Below are 25,116 nucleotides of genomic sequence, written 5' to 3'. Positions count from 1 at the left end.
AATTTAACTTTTGTTTAAAGTTTTTATAAAATGACGTAAGTGCCTATGACTAATTTTCTAATAACAAAATTATAAAATTTAATTAATTAAATAAAATATGCGTTTAATTCTTACACTAACCAAAATCCAAATGGAAAACGTAGTAAATTAAAAAAATATATTAATTGATATAGTATAAACAAAATTTAAGAATACATTTAGGTACTACATGATAAATTAATAAAATCCTTTGTTCGTTTCTCGGTAGATACCCAATGTTTAGTAGGTACTTAGATTTCTTATAATGGTAAATTAGCTAAGTCATAACCGGTTGCAAATTTAGCTGCGACTTAACGGTTTTGAGTTATTAAATTAATAACCATTTAAATTAATTAATTTAACAACTAATAAAAACGGTATTTTTTTTGCATAAATCTATCTATTATTTTAAGTTCAATAATAGTGTATTTATTTTTTACCAAAACGATAAACATGTTGTTAATTTTCCAAATTAATTTCGTTTAAACTAAAATTGTATATATTTTATATTGCACAATGTCCAGTTCTTAGTTTAATTTAAACCTTTTAATTTACTAATTTAACAAGAACGAAAAACAATTTGTGTAGGGTAATTGAAATAATTAAGTGGTCCTCCACAAGCCAACTATCCTTATTGTATTTATTTATACAATTATTTTTTATCAAACGTTTGCCAATAACGTCGGTAACAGGCACAATGTAAATTAATAGTTTTACATAAGTCGGCATATTCAAAACGGTTCTTCCGATAAGTATTGAAATTAATGGTAAATTTTTAATAGAACGGAAAGAGAGGAATTATAGTAAAAAAATATCATCCCGTTCATATAACAGTTTTTTTAAATTCCCGGAAAATTCCTGGGTGTCCACAAGAGTTTCTCGACGCCAAAGGATATGACTATAGACTTTATTTATCGTTTTAAAGCCCGTGCCTGATATAGCGCATTTATTTGGCGTGTCTAGGCGGCTTAGGTAATTTTAAATACCGAGAACTCGGAGATTTAATTTGAAATTGAATTGTCGTCGGCGAGAAAATCGTTTCGAATATTTCCACGTCGCCAAACGCACAGCCGTATTTCTCAATATCTTTATAACATGGGTACCTGCGCCTCTTTAAGTCATCGCCAAGTCGGGCCACCGCTCATTTTCCCATTCTCCGGTCGGTTAGATTAATGGCCGCGTCTCTCCGGCTGTCATCTCCTCTCTCTTCTTGCGTGTCTATACAACGGTTTTGCTGTAGGGAAAGACAATGATAGAGAGAGAGAGAGAGAGAGAGTAAGACATTATTCAATTACCGCTAAGGCCATAATTTGTTTCGTTTCTGGGATTCCGAAACCGATAAATCGTTTCCCCTCAGTCGCCAAAGTCCGACGGCCATGATTAGACAACCGCGAGCGATGCCACCAGCTGGTACACTCCAGGGAAATTCGGCTATCAAAAGACAACTTGTCGACAACTGCGTTTGTCGTCGCCGGATAAACGATGCCGGCCCGATAAATTATCATTATATACCACAGACCCGCGACGTCGTCGATGAAGCAAAACGGTAATTAATTGTATGTACTTTGTTCGTTGCGTCGATTCTCTTATTGTACAAGCCGTTTTATCGGTTAGAAAAAAAATAACCGAACACGTTCTCAGAGGTCGCCGCCTCACGTGCGCTATTTACGGTATAATAATCACACGAGTTGGTTTTCTCTCTAAGATTTTGCATAAAATTACCTCTACTTTTCTATTTCAAGTAGTCAGGTTCATTCATAAACTGCCGATTTTTTAAAAAAAATCCACTCCTTCCAAGTCAAGAAAAACCGCCTTGAAAATGATACATGCGAATAATCTTCAATATTTCTCAGTTTACCAAAAAAAAAAAACTAGTTTTAATTTTTAATGTTTTTAAAATCCCAAGCCCTCTCCTCCCCCTTCTCAAATCTAACCAAAAGTCATCGGCCAGATTACATAAGTCATAGGCATGTTGGCTGACACCGTTTAATTGCGACCCTTATAAGATGCCACGCCAAAACGGGTGGACCGAGATGGCCAAAACGGAACGTACCGAGGCCAAAAAAAGTTGATTGTCGCGAAAACGTATTGTATAGGTTTTTCCTCTTCTGCTATACTTCTTTGTTCCGTTGATGGCCCGCCGCCGATTAATTTATTAAACTTTGGCAGGACGCTGGCCAAATATCCGGTCCTTTCTCGCTCCTTTGAAAACCGAGAGAGGCAAAAAATACACACACACACATAAAATGAATTAAATCGATCCGTCCAAAGTGTAAATTAGGACTCTAGCCGTTTACGGATAGGCAAGGTAAGTGCTTTTGTCTGTAGCACGGGAGATCCGGTGCCAACAAATACCATAAAGTACCATAGGTACATATACTACCTACTACGTACACGCTTTAACCGTCCTTTTCTTCGATGAACCTTTTAGAATAATATCCGCCGTCGGACCTTTTGAATAAAAAAAAATAAAAAATACCTATCCGCTATCCTTGGTTTCCCCGTTCGGTTTTTTACAAACACCAGCAAGTGTCGATCCGTAATAATATATAAGACCGTCCGTGAATTATAATGCGGTCTAATGTTCAAACTTTAAAAGTGGTGTTTTTAAAAATAAGTATGTACTTCGAATTTATTACAAGCGTAAAATAAAAATATATACATTCGTTAATAACGCGTTGCATGTATAATTTGTTTTATAAGAGACATTCCTTTTGACCCAACCATTAATTTGTCATAATATTATTACAACTTACTTTTTGTAACGTCAAATTGTTTTATGTCTTCCGAGATACTTAGTATTTACTATTTATTTTTATTGTCGATAAAAAAAAAAAAAGACACTAATAACTATTTTTATTTTTATTTTGAAACGCGTTCAGAATTTGACGACTAAAACTTTATACAGACATGAATAAAAAAATTATGATATACTTAGATGGATTATCTTTACGCATACCTGCTACAAACATAAAAAAAAAAACACTGAACATTTTAGATTATTTTGCTTCGTTGCATAGCTAAGGAGGTATTTTTTATTCACAATAATGTTAAAAAATAAAGATTTTTTTTTAACCTTTTAGCTTCTACGTTTTAAGTTTTAACATAGATTACACCTTATTGTAAACATTACAACAGCTGTGTTTGTCTTAAGGCTTTAGCTGTACCCGTATATGCATACAATTTTACATTGAAAGGGCGTATCATGTTTCTCCTTATATTATGTTTACTATCTCGGTCGCAGTTATCCTGGACAATTAAGGCTGAATATTTGTCTGGACTTTTTAAATATTTTTTTCCCCAGAGATACCTAATTGAGCTGTTTAGTATTCTCGGAAGCATGGTTTATATAATAATAATTAATAATAAAGCTTACTCATACAAAAATTAAAAAACTATAAAAAATCATTTTTAAAGCTTTCAAACGGTTAACAGAAAACATTTGAGCAATTACATTTTATAAACCATACTTGTTAGTTTTTAATTGTTCACGGAATCTCTGGTCAATAAATCATAATTAATTATTTACATTTTTTAAAAATTATTTTAATTTTATTTATGTTTTGTAATGTATTGCGAAAAATGTTTGTTGTTGCTTGTGCGATTTTTAATGCTATATTTATTAGTATTGTTGATTTAAAGAACAATTTTATAGTTTTCATAATGACCAGTCTGTTCGCATGAGCCGTTTTTTTAAGATCAGTATATTATTGTGTTTTTGGTGTTAGTTCTAGACTACCAGTGTAAGATGGCGATGTCACTTATTTCGAAGGTCTAATCCATCGCGGACACACACATTATACAATAATATGGCGCTTCATACTGTTAAGCCATTTTTTACTGTATCGGTTTGGTACTTGTACGTTGTAGGGTTTGTCTGTGTATATAATATATATACACATTTGAGATAGGTACATGCTATGATATTTTCAGAGGAATGGTCTCTGTTTTCTTGTATCCCCCGTAAGTGTAGTGTTTTGTCAAACTGTCAAAGCCCACGAGATTGTGTACGGAAACAACAACGGGAAAGAGGGAAAAAATATGTCTGACTGGTTGATATTATTATTATATAGGTATGTGTGTGTGTGTGTATTTCGGTCTGTCGAGGCGTATGGAAGGGTCGGTGTATATTATGGCTTTGGTCTGCCTCGGGGTCCAATGGATGCAATCAATTTCCTGGGGCGATGACGGCCAAAAGGCAATTGTCATAAGCCGCATCTTATAACGCTGTGTGTGTGTGTAAACTATTATTATGTATCTGCCCATCGGCCTATTTCTTAGTATTTCACAGTAACATTATTTTCGTTTTACCCTAGCACACACACATATATATATATATAAATAAATGTATAGGTATACATGTGTGTAGTTTTGCCGGAGCTCGTTTCGGAGAACTACCTTCTTGTGATAAAATAAGGTGAGAAGTTTCTCCGGTTTTATATTTTATAATAATAGTATAAGACCGAAGGACAAGCGCGGAAAAAAGAGGAGAACCGAATGAAACTTTTAAAGGAGGCGTTCGGTGTTGAATACCGCGATTTATTTCCCAGATAACGTTTGCCGGGGTTATCCCGGCACGCCCGTTTAAGCGGGGGGCATTATCCATTCTTATCGGATGCCTGGGATTTTCCACGACTAGGATTTCTAACTTATTAGCACCTTTATCGCGCGGTTTAAAAGGATGAAATTTGTATAATGGAAGGGATTATATTGCGTTTCGTATGCACCACCCGTCAACCCCTATTTTGAACCGCGACCTGGTTGTCGGGGCCTTTTCGTGTCGTCACTCCGCACAAAGGTCGTTCCTCATTATTTACTTTCCGGTCGGCTTTGCCGTTAAGTCTCTCTCCCTCTCTCTCTCACTCTTTCCCTCTTTCTCTATTTCTCTCCTCTCTCTTAACTATCTCTCCGACTTCGTACGGTAATGGTTCATCGTTGGGTTAACATAAAATTACTGAAAACCGTGCAGTTTGTCTGGCATAAATTCCCTGCTTTCTAATTGGTGTGTGTGTGTGTCCTGTACTTGATCCTGTATCCGATTTATACAATTTTTTTATATTGAAAAGATCACCCCTTTTCTCTTTGAAATCGAAAAAACATGTACACGTAAAAATAAGGCGCGCTACAAATTTTTTTTTTTTTTAAATAGTCTAGTTAGTTCCAAATTTGTACGGAACTAATATTATTTAGTTGACAAACCGATAAAATATACATGTAAACCCTTTTCTCATCCCATAGGAGTGGAAAATTTTTCTTTATTTCGTTGTTTAGCCGTAGTTATAGAGCTATTCCGTTTTTTTCGTTTCTATAATAGAATTTTCTCTTATTATAACCAAAATATTTCAGAGTAGTGTAGTTGCTGTTGAGAAATTATGCATATTGTATTTTTTAGCTGAGAAGGTATTATTTTTACAATGATTTGTTTTTTTATTTATGTATCTGCAACTCTATAGATCAGAAATGGCCCAGAAAAATACTTTATTAGCCCAAAAAAGTTTCTCCTTAGGGACTATAAAAATATATCAATACAATTCTCTCAAAAATCTGCGGTCAATCATTTTTTTTTATCAAACCCCGAAAAAATAGGAAAAATTTTATCCATCCTAATATACTAAATACACATTTTTAAGAACATCATTCTTATTAGATACAATAATTGCTTATATCGATTTTGTATATTTTTTACCATTACAGATTGCCATCTAAGCGTAGAAATTCATAATATATAGATCTGTAACCTTTCCCGCCCAAATAGATTGCCCACTGTACTGGTTTTTTTTTTAAATTCGCAGTAAAAACGATTAGACATTAATAACTGTTGTTTATTCGTGAGATATTTAGATGACTTCCGAAACTACATGTGTGCGTCTAAATACACACTTTGACCGGTCTGCAGTATATATTTAGTGTAACCAAGTACTTTTTTATTTTTGCAGACGAGTAAACGTGACCGGATTTCGAAACGACAACTCGGGTGACGGACATCGAGCTTGTGGCGCCAGTTTAACGGTAGGCACGTACTTTGTGTTATTTGCGGACGTGGCGGACGGCCGTTTGGTCGCCAAAGAAGGGCAAGGGGCGCTGGTCGAGTGGACCGACGACAACGAGAGATCCGTTTGGCGTGGACTAGGTGAGTACACGATGGTGAAATAATATTAATATAGTGTATAATATACTCTAGCGCAAAACAGCGATCAACTGAAAAACAATAAATTCCCACGTAAAAGTTTTGGAATTCACCGGAACTACATTTCAGTGCAGTTTAACCGAGTTTGGATGTCTAGTCCAATACTAGCAGCATGTTCGCGAGTGTTCACCGCACGCATGACTCCTATTAAATAATCGTTAAACGTGCAAAATTACAACAATTTCAACTGCCAACATTGAGTAAATGTAATAAACCTTGTATAAATTAATAAATAAATAAGTGTCAGCCGTTGTTTTACTAAGCGTCGAACACATTGCAACATATTCGCTATTCATGATTATAGATTTAAATGAAAATAGTCTTTGCAAGAATATTTTCCAGTGGATGGAATTATTGGTTATTAATCTTGACAGAAGCGCTCAGAATTTAAAAATTAGTATTCTACTAGGAGACAATATGGCAACGAGCAAATAATTGCAGAGTAACAGGTAAATGATGAGAATTAACAACTACTATGCGTAGAGAATAAAACACCACGTGGATTACAGTGATAGTTAAGTACAAGTCGAAGTAGTCGAAAGGAGCTGCAAGAGACAGAATGAGAAATTTGAAGTAGAAAGTCAACTAAATAACATTAGCTTATGGTTTCTAACATTACGGAGAGTGCAGTTGTAGCATTCACTAGACTTTTTTATGTCGACAGGAAATCCAAAAAAAAAAAAAACCTCTTTGTCCGTTTACACGTTTAAGTATTGACTTAAACGTGAACTTTACCCGTCACCGCATTTGCACGAGGTCGTATCGTTAAGAGGAGGACAATGAACAAAATTTCGACCTTTTAGAAGCTCGCCGACACACTCCTAATCGCCGGACGTAGGTACAAAGCAAAGAAAGAAAAAAAAATAGCACATAACCCTCTTGTGACAATGGCGGCTAGCGTGTGGAAGTAGTAAGAACAAATTGACTCTTATATCTATTAAAAGCTGACGATTTCTGAGAATCTTTTCGAATCTACTTCGAAAGTAATAAAAAACGTTAAACCAACTTTCGAAATTCGCGTTATTTGCTTTTACTTTAGAAATAATAATATACACAGTGGTTGACGTCGCAACACTGTCATCCTGAAGTGACATGCCGCCAACATAAAGTCCCTGTCTGATATATATTATAATACTACAAACGAATCCACCGTGAAACGTCAAAATTTGGCATCGAGTCTGTCTGTTTTACTTGCTGAAGTGTTAGCCGACTTTTCGGAAGCTCGGGTTTATTAATTTTGAAAATAACATGTTTACAAGCGCGAAGTTGTCGGAGACCAAGGCACTAATGTGTGACACCTATGACTGCGCATACAATCCATCCATTGCCCCCATAAAAGGTTAGGTCGACAGCGGTTAATAAATCAAGTCGCAAGATAGATTTATCTTTAAAAAATATCAGAAAAACAAATAATGGGTTTTATTATACAATATACATATTTTAGTTTTAAAAACTCAACTGAAACGATATTGCCTTTTGACATTTATTTGCGTTTACCCAAACTTTATTGTACTTACTAACGGGTCTTTAAAGTTCATTGAAACGCTAATTATGTTTTTTGTGCCTTGCAATAATGAAAAGTTTACCACACTGAAGGACCAATCTCACTTTAATGAATAGTGATTGTATTTCCTTTTAGTGAACAAAATAATAGGAAAAACGTTCCGCCTTTGCTCACTGATCTCAATAGCTTAGAACTTAATGTCTACAGATAATGGGTACATCTTAAGAAGACGTTTAAACAGGAATCTAACTAGCTGCAGGAAATTACAAATGTAGCAAAATTACCAGAAGGCAATAATAGATTAATAGACAGTGTGTTCATGTGAAAATAAATAAGACAATACATACTTCGAAGTCACATTTTATAATAAGTTTATTTCCCAGAAGTCATAGTCAACAGAATTTAATAAAGATGACATTATATTTTATTTCCCTGGTAAGTAACTAGTAGTTATATCAATATAACAATAATAGTACAAATGTCATCAATCCACTAGCCAGAAACTATAATGTATTTATGTATATAATATTATCTTCCAGACAAAAAGGTCATATATTTCCTAAATATTTTCGTGGAAGTGGTTTATTATAAGAAATTTAAAATTACTTATAATATTACTTGCTTTAAGCTCCGACCCGGCCATTTGGGATATCGACCATATGTTCCTCCGTCCTTCATTATCTACTTCATGAAATTCTCTCTATAATTTCATCCGTTCTTTAAGTGTTTCCTTTTAATATTTTTTTTAAATATAAAATATAAAATGTCTACAAAAAGTACAATTTATAGTCGTATTTATTAACAGTACCATTTGGTATTTCCATACTATTTTTTAATTTAATATCAGTTAAGATTATAATAATGTATGTGTATTGTGTACACTAGAAAAGTGTAATTTAAAGTTCAGTTGAATTGATTTTGAATAATGTTTAGATTTATTAATGTTATTGACAAACAAACAAAAGTCAATAAAACTCATAGACCCTTGTCTTGTTTAACACATGACAGACTTCTAAAATAGCAACCAAAAAAAACTTATTTCTGATTTGGTTATTTTGTAATAAATTTCGATTTTTTGTTTTCAAAGTTTAATTTGTTTTGACAGATTTTGCAAGTTATGACACATAAAAGTTGAAAACCGGAAATATTTTGATATTTTTTTTTGATAGTTTTTTTCACAATACAAGGTGTACATATAAAGTAACATGGGTGGACTTTTAGCGCTTTCCAATACCCAAAATACCAGCAATATATTTTTTTTCTTTATCACCAAAGGCACTGAAGGAAAAATTGGTTCTATAAAAAGACACGACATTGTTAAACCTTCGTATTGAATCTAAATGGGATTTTGGAAAAGTAATAAAATGCGCTCGATTAAATTTTCTATTTCGAAAACGGGACTTAGCCAATATAACGGGGTTGTATAACACTGGAAACTTACCGGAGACTGTCGTTTATAAGTTTAAACGTTCTCTGATGTTAAAAAAAAATTCGAACAAACGTTTATTGCATAAGTTTTCAAATATTTTGTTTGCTAAAATGTCTGTAAGCTCGTTAAAATGTTCACGGACCAAACATAATTACTAGGCTAGTTTTGTTTTTTTAAAGTATACAACCTTAAACTGTTATAATATCAATATTTTATTAATTCAAATGGAAGTTTTCAACAAAACGGTGATAACCGTAAATCAGTAAGACAAAAATATATATTCTTTGCTGAGTTTTAAACTTTAAAAGTAATCATTTGAAAACCGATTATGGACTATTTATTTCTCTACGGACGTTCTTTTTTTCCTAAGAAATCGTTTCACCTTTGTTACGTGACAGTCTGGTGTCGCGTCGATCTTAGGTACACTTAATCTGACAATGACGATATGAATATTGTACAAGACTCCGAAAGGGATTACACGGAACCGTCAGTTTGTTAGTCTCTTCTCTCACTCCTTTGGCCGGGGCACCGGCAAAAGCGGTCGTCTTCACTGCCAGCGAAATAACCTTTAGCGCAGGATTGGATTAGAGCCAGAGACAAAACCGACTATGTCTCTCCTAAGTTGGCATAGGCTAAACACCGATTGTGTTTTGACGTTTTCGACAATTTATTGCGAACACTGCAACCGCCTAAAGTCGACGGTGGCTAAAGGAAACAATTGTTACAGGCTACAGTGTTATACACACATATATTGTGTATATATATCTAGGTATATAATATGTGAACACTATAATAAAACGGCATGCTTTTAAAACCATTGCCCAAAATACTTTTTCTCCTCACAAAACATTTTTACGCAGTGGTTTTGTAACTTGCCCCACAAAGTCTAATATAATACAATCATGGTAACGTTGGAAGTTCGTATAAGTCACGATTTCGAAAAAATCACGATACCTAGGCTACCTAAGTATATTTCTTGATTAAAAAACAAACTATAGTCACTTTATCAACAACAACCTTATCCAATCCATTTTGTCCACAAATAAATAGAGATTTATTATGTCCAAATCATCCCAATCTCATTGTCGCTGATTGCTTATGCTATTGGTCCTTCAGCTATCCCCAATCAATTTCTGTCTCTTTTATTATATGGTTTAAACACCATTTTAACACAGTTAACGTGCAAAAAAATTTTTTTTTATTGATCTTAAAATAAAACCCGGCATTTATGGCCATCAGTTTTGCAAAAAATTTAATTTTACTCTATAAGACATTTTTATATTAAACGACATGTTATCTATTCTCAACCAAGCACAGATTGTCTTGGTCTGACAGATATGTTAGCCACACATGCACCTTTACTTATAACTTGAAAGGTAACCCGGGAAGTAATCATTCAAAACTAAATGTCAACCGTCCACATACGGAAGTTAGGTTAGGTAAGGGTTTAAAACTTACCCTTTGAGAAATCACTTTTCAACTCGACCGGTTAACATTTTGTTTTACAATTTTTCTACGAAATTCTTTTTTAGATAATAACATTTTTTAAGAAACAATTACCATATCATAAATTCCTGGAGAGTGAAGACCCTGACCATTTTATTCAAGCTGAGTAGATTTATTTTTTCTCTACAACGATAATACCGGCGTCGATATATGAATAATACTAACAAGAAAAACTTGTAAAAAATGATCATCACTCTTGCGATGCCGGCGACCAGAACGTCATCTCGGGACCGGCTCGGCTCGAAAGTTTGCCGTTTTGTGTACTTCTAATAATAATAATCATAATAACTCTTTTATGGTATCGACGACAAACGTTTTTTTTTTTTTTAGTTACATCATCTTAGCATGTATATTACACGCTTCTTACCGTATGTGCAGACTATAACAATACAACATATTATTATTATATGTAGAAAGCGGTTGGGACACAGCGAAAAGACGTTCGAATTTCGGCTCATACGACGGCAGTGAAGGCGGGAAAAAAAAATAAAGCTTTTTGCCGTTGCCCGGCCTTTGATGAATGAACGGCGGCAAGCAAACTAAGGATCGTCCGGCCGTACTTCGAAAACGCATTGTGCCAAAAAGCGAACCGACGCCAACACTGTCTCGGCCATCAATCACCTCTCAATCTTTACAAAATGAATAACGCATTCCAATTTCGCACCTTTTCTGCCGGCCTTATCCCATTAGAGTCTCGGGCCTTTTTTCCGATCATTCGTATAGAACTTATTCAGCTTCCGTTTTTTTTTTTTATCTCCTTTTGGCGGGCAACCCGCACCGACGACGTCACGTCGCCTCGAGCGATGGCCGAAAACAAAACCAACACAAAAAACATCTTATTACCAATAATATTGACAGGCCGACATAACGACGACAAAGATAATATTTTTATGCTTGCATAATATTAATTTCACTCCTTTCTCTCGCTCGCCAAAAGATCCGATGGGTATTGTATTTTTTTTTTTTAATTTATTTGCAAAAAATAAATAAATTTGAATTAATCATAATCCACCGAGTGCTACGCTGCGGTTCGAGGAGAATTACTTTTTGAGCCGTACACCAACAAAAGAAAATAACAATATCGTTTGCGTTAGCGAAATTAGCGGGACGTCTGGGTTCCAGAATTTTGAGCACCGTGGTGTACGACTACCCTAAGCAGCAGCAATAATGCTGTATTTGCATTTGAAATTACTGGTGTACGTTCCGCAACAAGCTGTTGAATTATTAATACACTGTGTTTTTCGACGTACAAAGCACTGCGGAAGACAAGACAATAATAACATAATACGGGGAGACACAATATTTTCCTTTTGGAAACGCTGGGCCAGAAACCTTATACACAGTTTGAGGAAATAACAGCAATGTTAAAAAACAGATTTTTAATATTCCGTAGAACTTATGGAACATTCTTACACTCCTCTTGAAAGCTCTGTTCCTATTTTCATCACTATTTCTTTTTTGTTCACTCGACACCTCGGTATTTATTAATAACATCTACCCACTTCTTTGTCGGTTCACCTAAACATCTGAATACTGTTTTACTAATTCTCTACGCGGATCGTTCAAATTGAAAAGTCACTGTATTGACGTTGGAAACCGTTAGAATAGCAATAAGTGTATAATATCTTGTGTTGTAAATAACTAGTATATTAAATTCCAACAGCAATAGTAAGAAAACAATATTATACTGTTGCGACAACTCAATTTTTTTGTAGTTTAGTTTTTGGAATTTCCTCCATAAAACGGTGTCCTGTGAGTGTAATATTATATTTGAAAATAAATTAAAACTATTGTGTAGAATACAACACTAGCCAATAACCGTCTGTTCTTATTATACGAGCTGTGCAAGAAGAATCAAATTATAGTAACGAAGTAGCAATTTTTGTTAGAGAATATTATGTCAATATACAACTGCTACTGGAAACATCCAAACGGTGTCAAATTGTCATTTATTATTATGACTTGCCCGGGGAAATAATAATAAAATATTTCTAGCGACAACACAGTTGTTTGCACTGGATTTCAACTGAACGGTCCAATTGTTTTAATGGCCTCTCGAATAAAAAATAATAATTCTATGTACTTAAATACCTAGTTACCTGGAACATAATATAGCTGTTATTTATTTAAAATATACATCCTAATATTTGGTAGGTATAACCGACGTGAAATGAATAATAAAAACCGAGGGTAAATATTATTAGAAGTAAAAAGCCAACCGAAGAACAACCATTATAATGAGTACCGAGAATTGCGGCAACACAATAAAATTATTCTAATACTTAAAAAAAACAAAAAAAAAATATGTAGTGTGTAGTTCTTTTTTTTTCTTAAACAAATCGAGACAAACATTCACAGCAGTAATTTTGGTGTACAGGTGAAGATAATTCAGAGTAAAGGTATATATTAACGTCGATGCGGCACACTTTTGAGGTTTTTTATGTTTTTAACTCTAGTAGACATTTTAATAATATGGATTTTAATCTGAAATTCTCATTTTTATTTTTTATGTGATAAAGAACATTGAGCAAAAAAAAAAAAAAAAGAACAGCTACGTTAGGTTGATAGCACAATAATTAGAAACATCAGCAATATTAAAAAAAAAAAAACCTTCGGCTATAGAGAAACGTGGTATCCCCAAGTCTACGGTCTAGAAATTCTATTAAAATTACTTTTCCCCGTGGTAGTGTACCGTGCTTATAGCCGTCAAATCTTCCCTAAACTCAACTTCAACAAAGGTTGAATAAACTCTTTTTCCTACTATTACTAATAAATAATCAAAAACATCTAATGTCTTTGGGGGTCTTCTTAATCTCGCTTTATTCTATTCCATCCGTCAATATTGCTAAGTCTACCCTTGTGGGTCCAGATTTTAATCAACCATCTTTATTCATCATATACCCTATTGAGGCTGACAACAAATATAATGTAGTAATCATTCTCACTATGACTTTTAATCCGGAGACTATAACAGATGAACGTCTCAATTGTTTGTACAAAACATAGCAATATAAATTTGAAAATTTTTGTTTTTTACAATGAAGCTGATTGTGTAAACAAAACAAAAATAGCAAGCTTGATATTGTATTACACTTTTGCAATAATATAGGTACTTAACAGCCAAACCCGGCCCTTTTGAAATCATTCGGGTAAGCAGTTAGAGTTGAAAGTTAATAAGTACACTTACACTTTTTTTTTTCTCGACGTTCTTTTCCAAATTTTCTATATCTTAATTAGTGTTTAATGTGGCAATTGAATTGGCCGTCTTGAACCTTTTCGAACTTCAAAAAAGCCAAGAGTTAGCAAAATCATTTTGTTTTTTTCAATGCAAGTCAAAACGTTTTTTTGTCTTAATTGACTTGGGCACGTTCTGATGAGCTACATCATACTAATCAGAATAGTTATCAATATAACAGAGGTAGTGAATAGTCCTGGTCGATAAGGTGATTAGAAGGACGTCTACTCGATCATATTTTGAATAGTAACAGATAGTGCATCTCTATCAACTACCACAATATCAGCTTCTACAATACTGTCTCAGAGAAGATTTTATGAAGATTAAAAACGAGAAGTCGAGGTAGACGTTTCTTTTTCGTTTTCCTGCGCTGGCAACACGATTTTTTATCGTTACCTAATTGATTTTATCACTCGATAATTACTACTACGGACGAAATTGATTCGAACTTCAGTCCTGCGACGGTTCAGAACCGGAATGGCGTCGTTCGCTTCCAAAACGTTTCCGAGTTCTTGCAGTAGTTAACACGCGTGGATACACGATCGCGAGTATAGCTTAAATAACTTTTACAATCACCTCAGAAACTTTCTGGTATAGTTTAGGCGGAGACGGTGGACGGGGGGGGGGGAGATATAAATACCGAGTGTGTAATTGGCAATTTCCTTCGATTCGTGCGCTCCAAAAATTAGAGCTTACCGGAAATCGAAATGAATACCTGCCTTTTACCGTGTTCTAGAAGTCATTATTGATCGTGCGGAGGTGTATTCAATTACACACCTCTGCACGCAGTAGAGCATTCGGCGTTGGAAAACCGTAAAATAATACACTTCCAGTCAATTTCGTCCCTTCTCCGGTGTCCTACACAATCAAAGTTTCATAATCACTACATTCAAAATCAGCACTATCGATATTGCAAAATTACTTCAAATGTTTGGTCTTAGGGGAAATCCAAAGAATGAATGAAACTATTAAATTTATAAAAGTGTAAAAACGGTATGACCTTAAAAGAAAAAGAAAATTTTAGTTATATTTTTTAAGCAACAGGACGGACTACACTTAATCGGTAAAAATAATTATTTTGTTCACTTATTTTTAACTTTCTACAGATTCGAGTATAACATGAAATTTAAATGAAACTATTTTTTTTTTTTTTTTTAAGTAAAACTACAATTTGTATAAAATATACATTAAGCATTTGTGATAAAATACATATGACTTTGAAAAAATAACTTCTGGAGAGACCACCCAGTGGCTTTTACTTTAGTCAAACTTAAATAATACACTAATAGTTGGTGAAAAATGGCATACGCCTCATAATATTCCACGAGTTCAATAAACCAATTTATCTGGTTATTCAAATCAGACACTTGTAATCTGATAAGAGGTTGGAAGTAATAAAAGCAAAAATCGGATTCGTTCGTTTCAGAAAATTGACACATTTTCAAAAAATGCCATAATATAATATGTTAGTATATTATTTTCACAAAACAATATTCTGTGGCGTTTGGCCAAAAGGACATATGTCTTAATTAAGATTTTAGGACCATATAATATTAACTAGGTAAGTTTGGTTTAAAGGGTACGTTAGCATAAATAACACTTAATTATTCATAAAAGGGCGAATGTTAAACACTAAACCATACCGGTTTAACAAATAGAAAATTCAAAAGGTCAAGTGTAATTATACCCTTCTGTCCAAACAGAATTATCTTGTTATGTTTGAGCTATGTAATGAAATCTTGTATGCAGAGAGAGAGTGAAAGAAGCGGGAGTGAACTTTGAAGGTAATTAGGGATAGGAGACTAGGAAAATCCGTTTCACCGGTAAGAATATTGGAGAAGAAAAAGAAATTGTACGCACGTCTGCGGTCGGAGAGACTAGGGGATTAAGGAGACTTTGGGCTGGGGAATAGCCATGGGGAGAATGAGAGTTATTGATTCTCAACACAAGCGCACAAAGGAAGCATCTCTGGATCCTTTCAATCATGAAACTTTCATATCCAGTAGGGGAGTCCCATTGGACACTTTCGTATAATAGGACAGACTAGAGTGCAGTATAGGGAATTGAGGGGGGGGGGTGTTAACTAGAAAGCACCCGTGGTACGGAGAATGAAGCCCAAGAGCTCGAAGGCCTGGCAATAGGATAAGTAATAGTTTTTGCCATATTGGATGATGTTCGCTTTTTAGAACCTGAGGCGTCAGGCCCCCGACAGAAGCCAGTTGGTCATTGCTCTGACAGACCGTTCAAATCACCCGGTTTCCCAAACCATGTCATCACAAATTCATATTAATGACTCAGTAATTTATTTCCATCAACCATAGTTTATCATAATTCATATCAGCTGTCAATGTGGTGTGCGACCAATCATACTAACAGCTACAAGCATGAAACACTAACAGGGTACCAACAATCCCATATTATGTATTTTTCTTTACTCATATAGATATGTCCACGGTGGAATATTATTGTAATTAGAAAATACTTGTCTGGAAATAAGATCTAATTTTGATTAAGCGTTATTACTTGGTAATAATCGGTCATACTATACACATTGTTAGGGATGCATACTGTGCGTCCATTAAAATAACCCCACGGTCGGTAGGTATAGTATATAACAGCGTTTATACACTCTGTTCGAAAATATCGAGTTCATCGAATGGTCTGGCCGAGGGCGCGCGTGTCATTGGCTTTTTCCAAAGTCATTAGTGACGTTGATTCGATCGAGCACAGAGGAAATCCCTGTGCACATTAGGTTTATTCGATTGTGCGTGTGTGTGCCGACTTGTGTGTTTATTGAATTATCTCGTCGGAGAGAACTTCCGCGAGCTGACAATGCGAGCGACGGCAATAATTATACTTTACTTTGGAGTTATTGAAACGCGCCAATGATGATAATATTATGATCCGCACGCAGCAGTGCCTGAGCAACCGCGATTAATTCAGACCCGTCAGGCCGGAATTGCAGTATATATATATATATATATATATATGTGGGCCATTTAAAGTTGCCGTCGTGACTAATATGCCAGTTCAGAGTGGTTTTGCAAAATGGACGGGTTTAAAACTTACCTCAAACCGGCAGAAACTTTTCGCCCGATTATATTTTATGTTACGCCCCTCCGCCGTGTTGATTCGTCTGACAAACATTAAGACGTTCGCGCACGCCAAGGTAATGTCTGACTGTAACAGTTTCGAAGTTACCGAGCGCAATGAGGAGAGCACACAATGGTAAGATTGAAATAAACAGTATGAAACAATACCTTTACCCTCCTCCGCCACTGCCTATACACGTCTAACACGGCTTTTTAAGCTTAAGCGCCAACCACTTAATGTAAATGTGTTCATCAAACCGCAAGTTCCAAACTGAGTTGCCAGTGGAAGTGTGAAAAGCGTTAGAAAGTCAACTGGTTAGTTGGGTGCGCGACAAAGTAACGTGCCAGATATTCGAAGAAGTAATTATTTAATGTAATTTTTTATTAACTTCTGGGAAATTCTGCGAAAAAGCAGTGGAGAAAGAGCGTAGGAGTATAATTGGTATATAAGATGATCAATTTGGCTTTATGCCAAAAACGTCAACAATAAAGTTACTATTTTAGTGAATGAGAGTACAGAAAAGTTATGTGTTAAGTTTAGTAGTGAGAGGTGTCTAAGTAGAAAATAGAACAACTATTTTAGTTATTTTCCTTGGAGATCAACTGATAATATATTATAGAATAGAAAAAAATAAGTACTTGGGATCAGCTGTTGTACAAGAGAACAAAGGAATAGAAAAAAATTTAGTGAATAGTAGAAAGTATTGTATTGTGAATAAGATGGAAAGAGATAACAAGGGTGTAGTGTGACAGGAAAAATGCACGGTGCCATTAGGTTAGGCAGAATCAGCAATGAGTGTATGTAAGAAGAACTCTGGGAGTGAAGATTGGCGCTAGCAAGTAAAATAAAGGCGGTAAGGGCATAAGAAAACTGATCAACTAAATAATAATAGTAACGAGTTAGAATATTTGTTATTTTTTTTTGACATACTAGTCACAATGAATCTCAAACGCATTCGTTCGTTCTCAAAAACAGGCTCAACCAATTATATTATAAATATTTTTTATACTTCTATCTTATACCAGAAAGGATTAAGATGATTTTTTGGCTATCCGTCTACAGAAAAAATAGCTTTTGTTGAGGTTAACCTTGAAACAAATACCTTTCTTTCATCTGTATCTTAGTTGAAACCGACAACATTTAGTTGTTTCATGGCTGCGGGGTCGAATAATCCGCTAGTTTTTAAATCAAATAAAAGATACACAGACCGACGATGTTAAACAATTCGATTTAAGAATTAAAAACCAACTCGGTTGCCCTCACACAGTGTGGTCACGATTCTCTGTAACAATATACGTGTACAGAATACATGTGAGGAATGCCATTTCAACAAAAAAAAGAAATACTATCTTAACACAAAGTTCGAAATTAAGGTATTCCGAAGAATTAGACGAGCTACAAGGTAATCATTTTCAAAACCAAGATGGTCTTATTAACTGTTGCCTGACTACTGCAGTATTTCTGAAAAATTGTTGTCCCCACTATAATATATTTTATTATGACACTCACCATAAATTACCATACATCAACAAAATACACTTTTGGTTCCAAAAAAATTATCACTACTAAAATAATTTATACCCCACCAAAACTAGTTTTTGAGATGTATTTCAACAATATTACATAATAATAATTATAATATTGTCAAATTATTTTAACACAAATAATAATGTATATATTTTGATTATTAAAAACGAAAGAGGTATTTTAGAAAAAATATCATATTCTTTTCTTCTTTTTTTTTTTAATACCGTAGAAAAAAATTCTCACAGAAAAAATGCCTTTTTCCAACATTAATACTAAGCTAAATACTTAACATATTGACGAACGGATTTGTCAGTCCTCAGAAATATCATTATCTTGCTATTTCTTATTAAAAATATAACCATATAATATAATATTCTTTATGTATTATATCATAATATTTTAAAATATATATATTTTTTTTAATTATAAAATAATTTATTATAAGTTGCGCCTTTTATTTCAGTAAAATTATAATATCAATAATAAACTTAGCAGTTTATAGTAATGTTCTTTATTTATTGGAGTTTGAAAAAATAACTTTGAGAGGAGTTTTCAATTTCAGTTACCCATAGGTGCAGTTTAGAGGGTGCTTAGGCTTGCTTAGTACTCCGGATTTGAGATTAGCATTCTAAAAATTGATTTTGCTTTTGTACTCCAAGTAGTGTGGAGAGGAATATTTTTAATATTGCCAATAAGAGTAAACGCTGAAATAAGAGCAGCAAAATTGTGCCCCTCGCTTCTACCTTCAAACAAATCACATTTAAGATGAAGATTGAAACAAACGTGTCATTTTCAAAATAAATTTATTGTAAAACTTTTGGCACTTTGTTTAGCAGTTTTCTTTTGTTTCGTATACTTGAAAATTTGCGCTTTTTTGTTTTTGAAAATTACTTTTAATGGGTATTTTAATTTTTACTCTAATAATTTAAGTTTATGATATTCTTTAACACCAAACTTTTCCAAACTAGAGCGGTTTGGCCATGTTAGAAGGTTGCGTTAAAAATATTATCGAAAATAGAAAATGTAGTATTTTTAGTTTTCTCTCCGTGATGTAATAAAAAACATAACTGCTGTTCGCCTTGTAGTGCTTGCATAAAACATGTTAAATTAAGTCTTAAACGGGAAAACGTTAATAATAATAATTATCAATACTATCAAAACAATGCTATTGTTTGTACTGACGTCTACTGCTCCTTATGAACATATGAATCATTATGTGAATAACAAGTAAATTAGTTTTGCTCGTGTTAACATCAATAATATTATACTGAATTTGAATTGTATACAACGGTTTTGTCAGTTGTTGTAATTTACTAAACTCAAAATTCTAATAAAACACATTTGGATAGATTTTAACATATAAAATAACAATTTTTTTAACTAAACAATTAATTTATGTATTTATTCATTATTTTTTGATCCCAAAATGCTCAAATTGTCGTCAGTCGAGCAATATCTTTTGATATTTTTATTTGGGGGGATGAGGCATTATGTAGCTAATGAATTTTCAAAGTGCTGAACATAAATTTGAAGTACGAGTGGAAATTTAAGTTAAATCTGAAAGTATTGTAGGTATTATTAAAATAAAAATGTGTTTTTGTGCTGTATGGGATAAATTTATTAATACAATGAGTTTTCTTCTGTTCTCTTGCGAAACGGATCATGAGACCTATTTCCCTAGAAGGGTTCAAAGGTAGAATAGAGGGTGACCATCGTGCCACTTTTCACCGACATTGACCGGCTGTCGTCCAAAGTTATTTAACCCGATATAAGCTTTGACACATTTATGCCAAATTGTAAACTTGGCCGACTCTTGCACTTAGGTAGTTATTTGTTTCGTAACGTCTCAAATCAAAATATGTCCCTTTTTGAACGGCATTATAAGCTGTTATTTTCCCAGTCAACTGTCTTTTGTTGTTTTTGCCATTCGTTACTTACCAAGACGTGTTACTTGATAGTGGCATTATTGTGACACAGAACAACAATAAATACCTAAAAAAATTAATTGCTTCCAAAATACATATTATTTTTTACTTAAATCGTTATAAAAAAAAAAATATATATATATATGGATTTATTATTCATACCAATACACCGCAGTTATATAGGTCGGATTAGGTTAAGTCGGCGAGGGTTAGGTTAGGTATAATTGTAGGCCAAGTAAAACGGCGGAAGTTATTGTTGTTAAAAAATGCACCGGGATTGGTTCGGTGAAAAATGACCGGCCAAAAGGGTCAAAGGGTATAAGTAACCTCGGTCACGGTAAATGTTGTACTTACATTGACCGAGTTTAAATATTATAATCCTCGGGTCGGTCGGTGGTCGTTATACCAACAACACTGTTCCTATAATATAATGTTACACTAGCCGGTCTCTATCTAAGTGTCTTAGTGTAACCCAACCAAAGGCTTACCGTTTGAATTATTTTGTAAACGAAACGTCAGCCAAGCAAATTACACAGTGATGGTTTCGGGTAAAGGCACTTTGAATACATTTTAAGGCCGAGACCGAAATGGAAGCTATGTACAAATAAACGCATAGCAGAATAATTATTATCGTTGCGATCAAAGAAGTATTTTCAAAGACGCCGAGAAGTTTGTAACAAAACGGTAGACGAGTGTCTTGAGAGAGTACACGGTACGAAGCACAAACAAATATGTATATATTTTTTAACTCTTGATGATATACCATTCATAAAAGAGTTCATTGGCATTTTTATTTATAATAAAATCGAAAACACATATTTTAAATTAAAAAAAAATATAGAAAACGCTGTCGAATTTAGCGCCTTCCAAATTGCTTTTTTTTTTAAATAATTTAAATTTTTGAGAAACCTTATGGGAAATCTCAAACGCCGTAAACGCAAGAAAAAAACAATGTGTAATACAATATATTATATATGTACATAAATACTAATTGTAAAAACAGGTAAAATATGTTTTTTTGTAACTACCCTTAAAACTAAATATCTTCCAACTTTAAACACTTTAATAAATTCGTTTTTAACACTTAGCAGAACGAACATTTTTATTCCCTTTCGTTTCGCATTAAAGCTTTAATTGTTTCTCTCATTTTTTTTTTATAAAACAATTTAGATTTTTTTTTAGGAAAATTATAAAAAAACCTTCTTTTTACGTTACATTTCTTTATTATATTGAATATTTACATCTATACAAAATATATGCACAACAGTAAATAGGTAAACAGTAAAAAAAAAATAATAATATAGCTTGAATAACATGCAGTAGGGGGGCGCTCAATGGAGCTACCTACTTTGAATTTTGAGTTAGTTTATCTACTAATTCTTTTTAATTTTTTTTTTTTTGATTTATAGGAGATACCTATAATCTACACCATTTCCTTTTTAATCTTCTTGACGGATTATCAGGGATATGATTAGACTAGAGGTAGTGTATATTAGGGTTAGGGTGAGAGATGAATTTATTATGAAGTTTTTGGTAAGCAGTTTTGGCCATATCGTTCACATAACTGGTTTGGAGATCAGAATGCAGAGTTTTATTAGAAACATACCAAGTCGGTTTTTTTTTATGTTAAAAAATTATAAGTACATATGATTATATCTTCTTTACGTAGTAGCCAACTTAAGTAGAGCGGTGCGGTGTGGGCGGACTTGAGTGAAAAATTATTTCTACATAAATAAAACACCGTCTCAAGATGCTCACAACGTTTTCTTCCGTTTATTGTACTCCGGTTACATAAAAAAAAACCCCAAACATACCTCGGTTGATCGATTAAGTAAAAATATGCGGAAAACACCCGTCGGCGGCTCTAACGGATCCGCTTAAGTATTATATTTTTCTGCGAATTTCGAAACGTAAAATAACAGGAAAACCGTTTTTTTTTTCACCTAAGAGTAGTGCGATATTTGAAAATTCCTTCACTACCGCGGGGACGGTCTGTCAAAAAAAAAAAAACGTTGAAAAATATACGGTTTGTCAATGCGCGAGTGTGAGGGCAAAATTTATACTCGTCGGGGGACAAATAAAAAATATATATATACTCCCAAATGATCATCTTGTGTGTACCGCAAAATGTCTGCAATGTATTGGGGTTTTTTTTTACAGACCATAATGTAACGGGCCAATAGAGCTGGGAATTGATATTCCTTCATGTATTGTTTTCCATTTCTCAAGATATTATGTATGTTTTTGTCTCGTCCAGGACAAAATATTATAACCGTTTTGGCCTTTACTGGCGTTGTTTGTACACCGCCAATCGAATAATAATACTATATATTTTTTTCCGCATTGCCCATCATAATAATATAGGTACGAATAGAGGTCCCCCCCCCTAAGAGTCAAAAGTATGTAAGTACATCAGTTTACGGATCCGGTTTTTTTTACCATCTTTAGCGTTGTCTCAAGCAAGAACTCGTGCACGAGCAGATGACTGTTATTGTGTAACAAAAAGTTTAAAAAAACATTTACACCTCTCGAGAAGGGTTATGTTAGGCAAATTACTAACGACATAATTGTATTTTATAGTATTTAATTACTAAATGTCAATTGCAAACCACTTAATATATGAGTAACAAGCAAAAAAAAATTCTAGAAATTCAATAAATACAACTGAAATATTGTTGTATTAAAAATAAATTGTTTTCGTTCAATGTTAAAATGGATCATTTCACTTCATTAAAAATCGAAAAGAACGCCCAAAAAATACATAAAAAGATATCATAACTTTTGGGTTTAAATTTACAACAAAAAAAAACACTATAATACTTTTTTTATGTTTTGCAAAAAACGACACTGTCAGAACAATAATTGAAAAAGTTTTGTAAAAAAAATAATAAATGAACGCCTTTTGGAATATAAAAACGTCAAAGCTCAATTTTCATAAGTTGAGATTGACCTTTTATTACTCAATACATAGAATTAATTTTCGTACCATTTATAGAAAATATAAAACACCTTCTTAGAATATAGAAAATACATTGAATAATATAAACAAAACTCTGCGGTAACTAGTAAGGTCAAATTAATATTAATTTGCCATAGACAAATACCACAATAACTATTTCATGGTATTGCACTTTTGAGTTTAAGCAGAATTTGTTGATTGCGCTTCCGGGCTTCACTTCTTAAGACAAACTGCTGTGTAAAGTTTCAAACAAGTACTTAGTTTCTATAGAAAATTATGAAAAAAAAAAACACAACAAAGTCATCATTATAAAATAAATAACAGTCGCTAAATCAAACAAAACTGACTTTGTAATTGGTTCGGGTTGCAACAAGAATAATAAACAAAGACCCGGCGTTATACGCAACAAACAACTATTTTTGTTTATTTTGTTAGCTCAATAGGTAATTAACTGCAGAATAAAAATATATTGAAGGATTAATTGTTAAAAATAAAAATAAAAATGTAGTAAGTGGGTTATTGTTATGTAGATAATTGGCAAGATAAAATCAATAACATTCTATCGTAGACATTATACAATTCAATTGACAGAGGTATGAGATTCGCTATAACTGATTTATTTATTTAAGTCTATTGCAGTGTTCAGGAGTAATACTTCTGAAAAATTTGTTTTTTTTTTTTATATTATCCTAAAAAATATCACGATGTTTGAACGATGTGTGTTGAAATTTTAAGTAATCAAAAGTACTGTTTACATTTGAGCGCTGCGAGTAATTGAAACGAGCCGAGTGCAAGTTTCTGCAAATTAGGTGCTGTTTTCTTTGGCTGTGTTGTTTCGCAAATATTAACTTGTTTATCTCCAAACGGTTGTAATTGCTAAGGTCACCTTCAGGGTAATGCATTTAAACCAATCGACCGTTAACCGATTGGTACTAATCCTATACTAGTACTTTTATCAAACAAATGTCAAGTCAGTTTTGTATGTTGAACAAACTGTTGTTTGTAGACAAACCAGTTGATTAAACAACCGTGCGATTTTTTTTTCAATGTTTAACCGATTCGGTTTGATGATCGAAAACTGAAAAAGTAAATATTGTAGGTAAATTCTGATTTCACTAAAATATTTGCAATACAAAACTGAGTAAAAAAATGTTTCCTCGAAAAGATCAAGCTGTATTTTTTGTATTACCGTCGTTTTCATTGTAAAAAGGTTTAAAGATTTATAAAAATAAAAATATTGTAAAAATACGGTTTTTATCAATTTCAACCCGAAGAGGATTTAAAAAAATGATTTGGTTTTAATTTTTTACTACAAATTAAAAGTTAGTACAATAGGCCAGTTCTGACTGCACTTTATGATTTTGGGTAAAGAGAACACGTTTTGAGAAGAAAAAAATCGACATAAGTGCTACACTTAATTTGTTCCATTAATTATTTGTTACTTAATTAAAAAATGCCAGTAAAGTAAATGAATTCAATTTCACTTTAAATTTATTATTGTTTATTTTTTCCATTAATTTATGTATTAAACTGTTTTTAACATTATTAATTGTACAGTTAATCTTTCATTAACAACATCATTTTGTTTATAAGTATATTGAAATTAATAATATGCTACAACTAAATTCTACCTAGCTTTAGAAGTAAAATCATAATACAAATATTTTTAGGATTTATCCATCTAATTCTAAATCTGGTACTAAAACTTTGTCTAGCGCGTTTAGTTGCTTTTC

The 25,116-nt window shown here is 33.2% G+C and overlaps 1 protein-coding gene across 1 annotated transcript in view; it reads left to right on the top strand.

Annotated features, from left to right (window-relative positions):
- The window catches only part of LOC126833500 (uncharacterized), an 84,387-nt gene that overhangs the window by 32,799 nt on the left and 26,472 nt on the right, over positions 1-25,116 (top strand). Inside the window, exon 2 of the mRNA XM_050564884.1 lies at positions 5,955-6,148. Within this exon, the coding sequence (XP_050420841.1) occupies positions 5,955-6,148 (194 nt within the window). The remainder of the gene's footprint in view (positions 1-5,954; positions 6,149-25,116) is intronic.

The sequence above is a fragment of the Adelges cooleyi genome, unplaced genomic scaffold, assembly GCF_023614345.1.
Source record: "Adelges cooleyi isolate 19-005CV unplaced genomic scaffold, UGA_ACOO_1.1 ACOO_flye_CR_arks_rails_tigmint_CR_PRNA_2, whole genome shotgun sequence".
Classification (NCBI taxonomy): Eukaryota; Metazoa; Arthropoda; class Insecta; order Hemiptera; family Adelgidae; genus Adelges; species Adelges cooleyi.
This window is presented reverse-complemented; position numbering and strand designations above follow the sequence as displayed.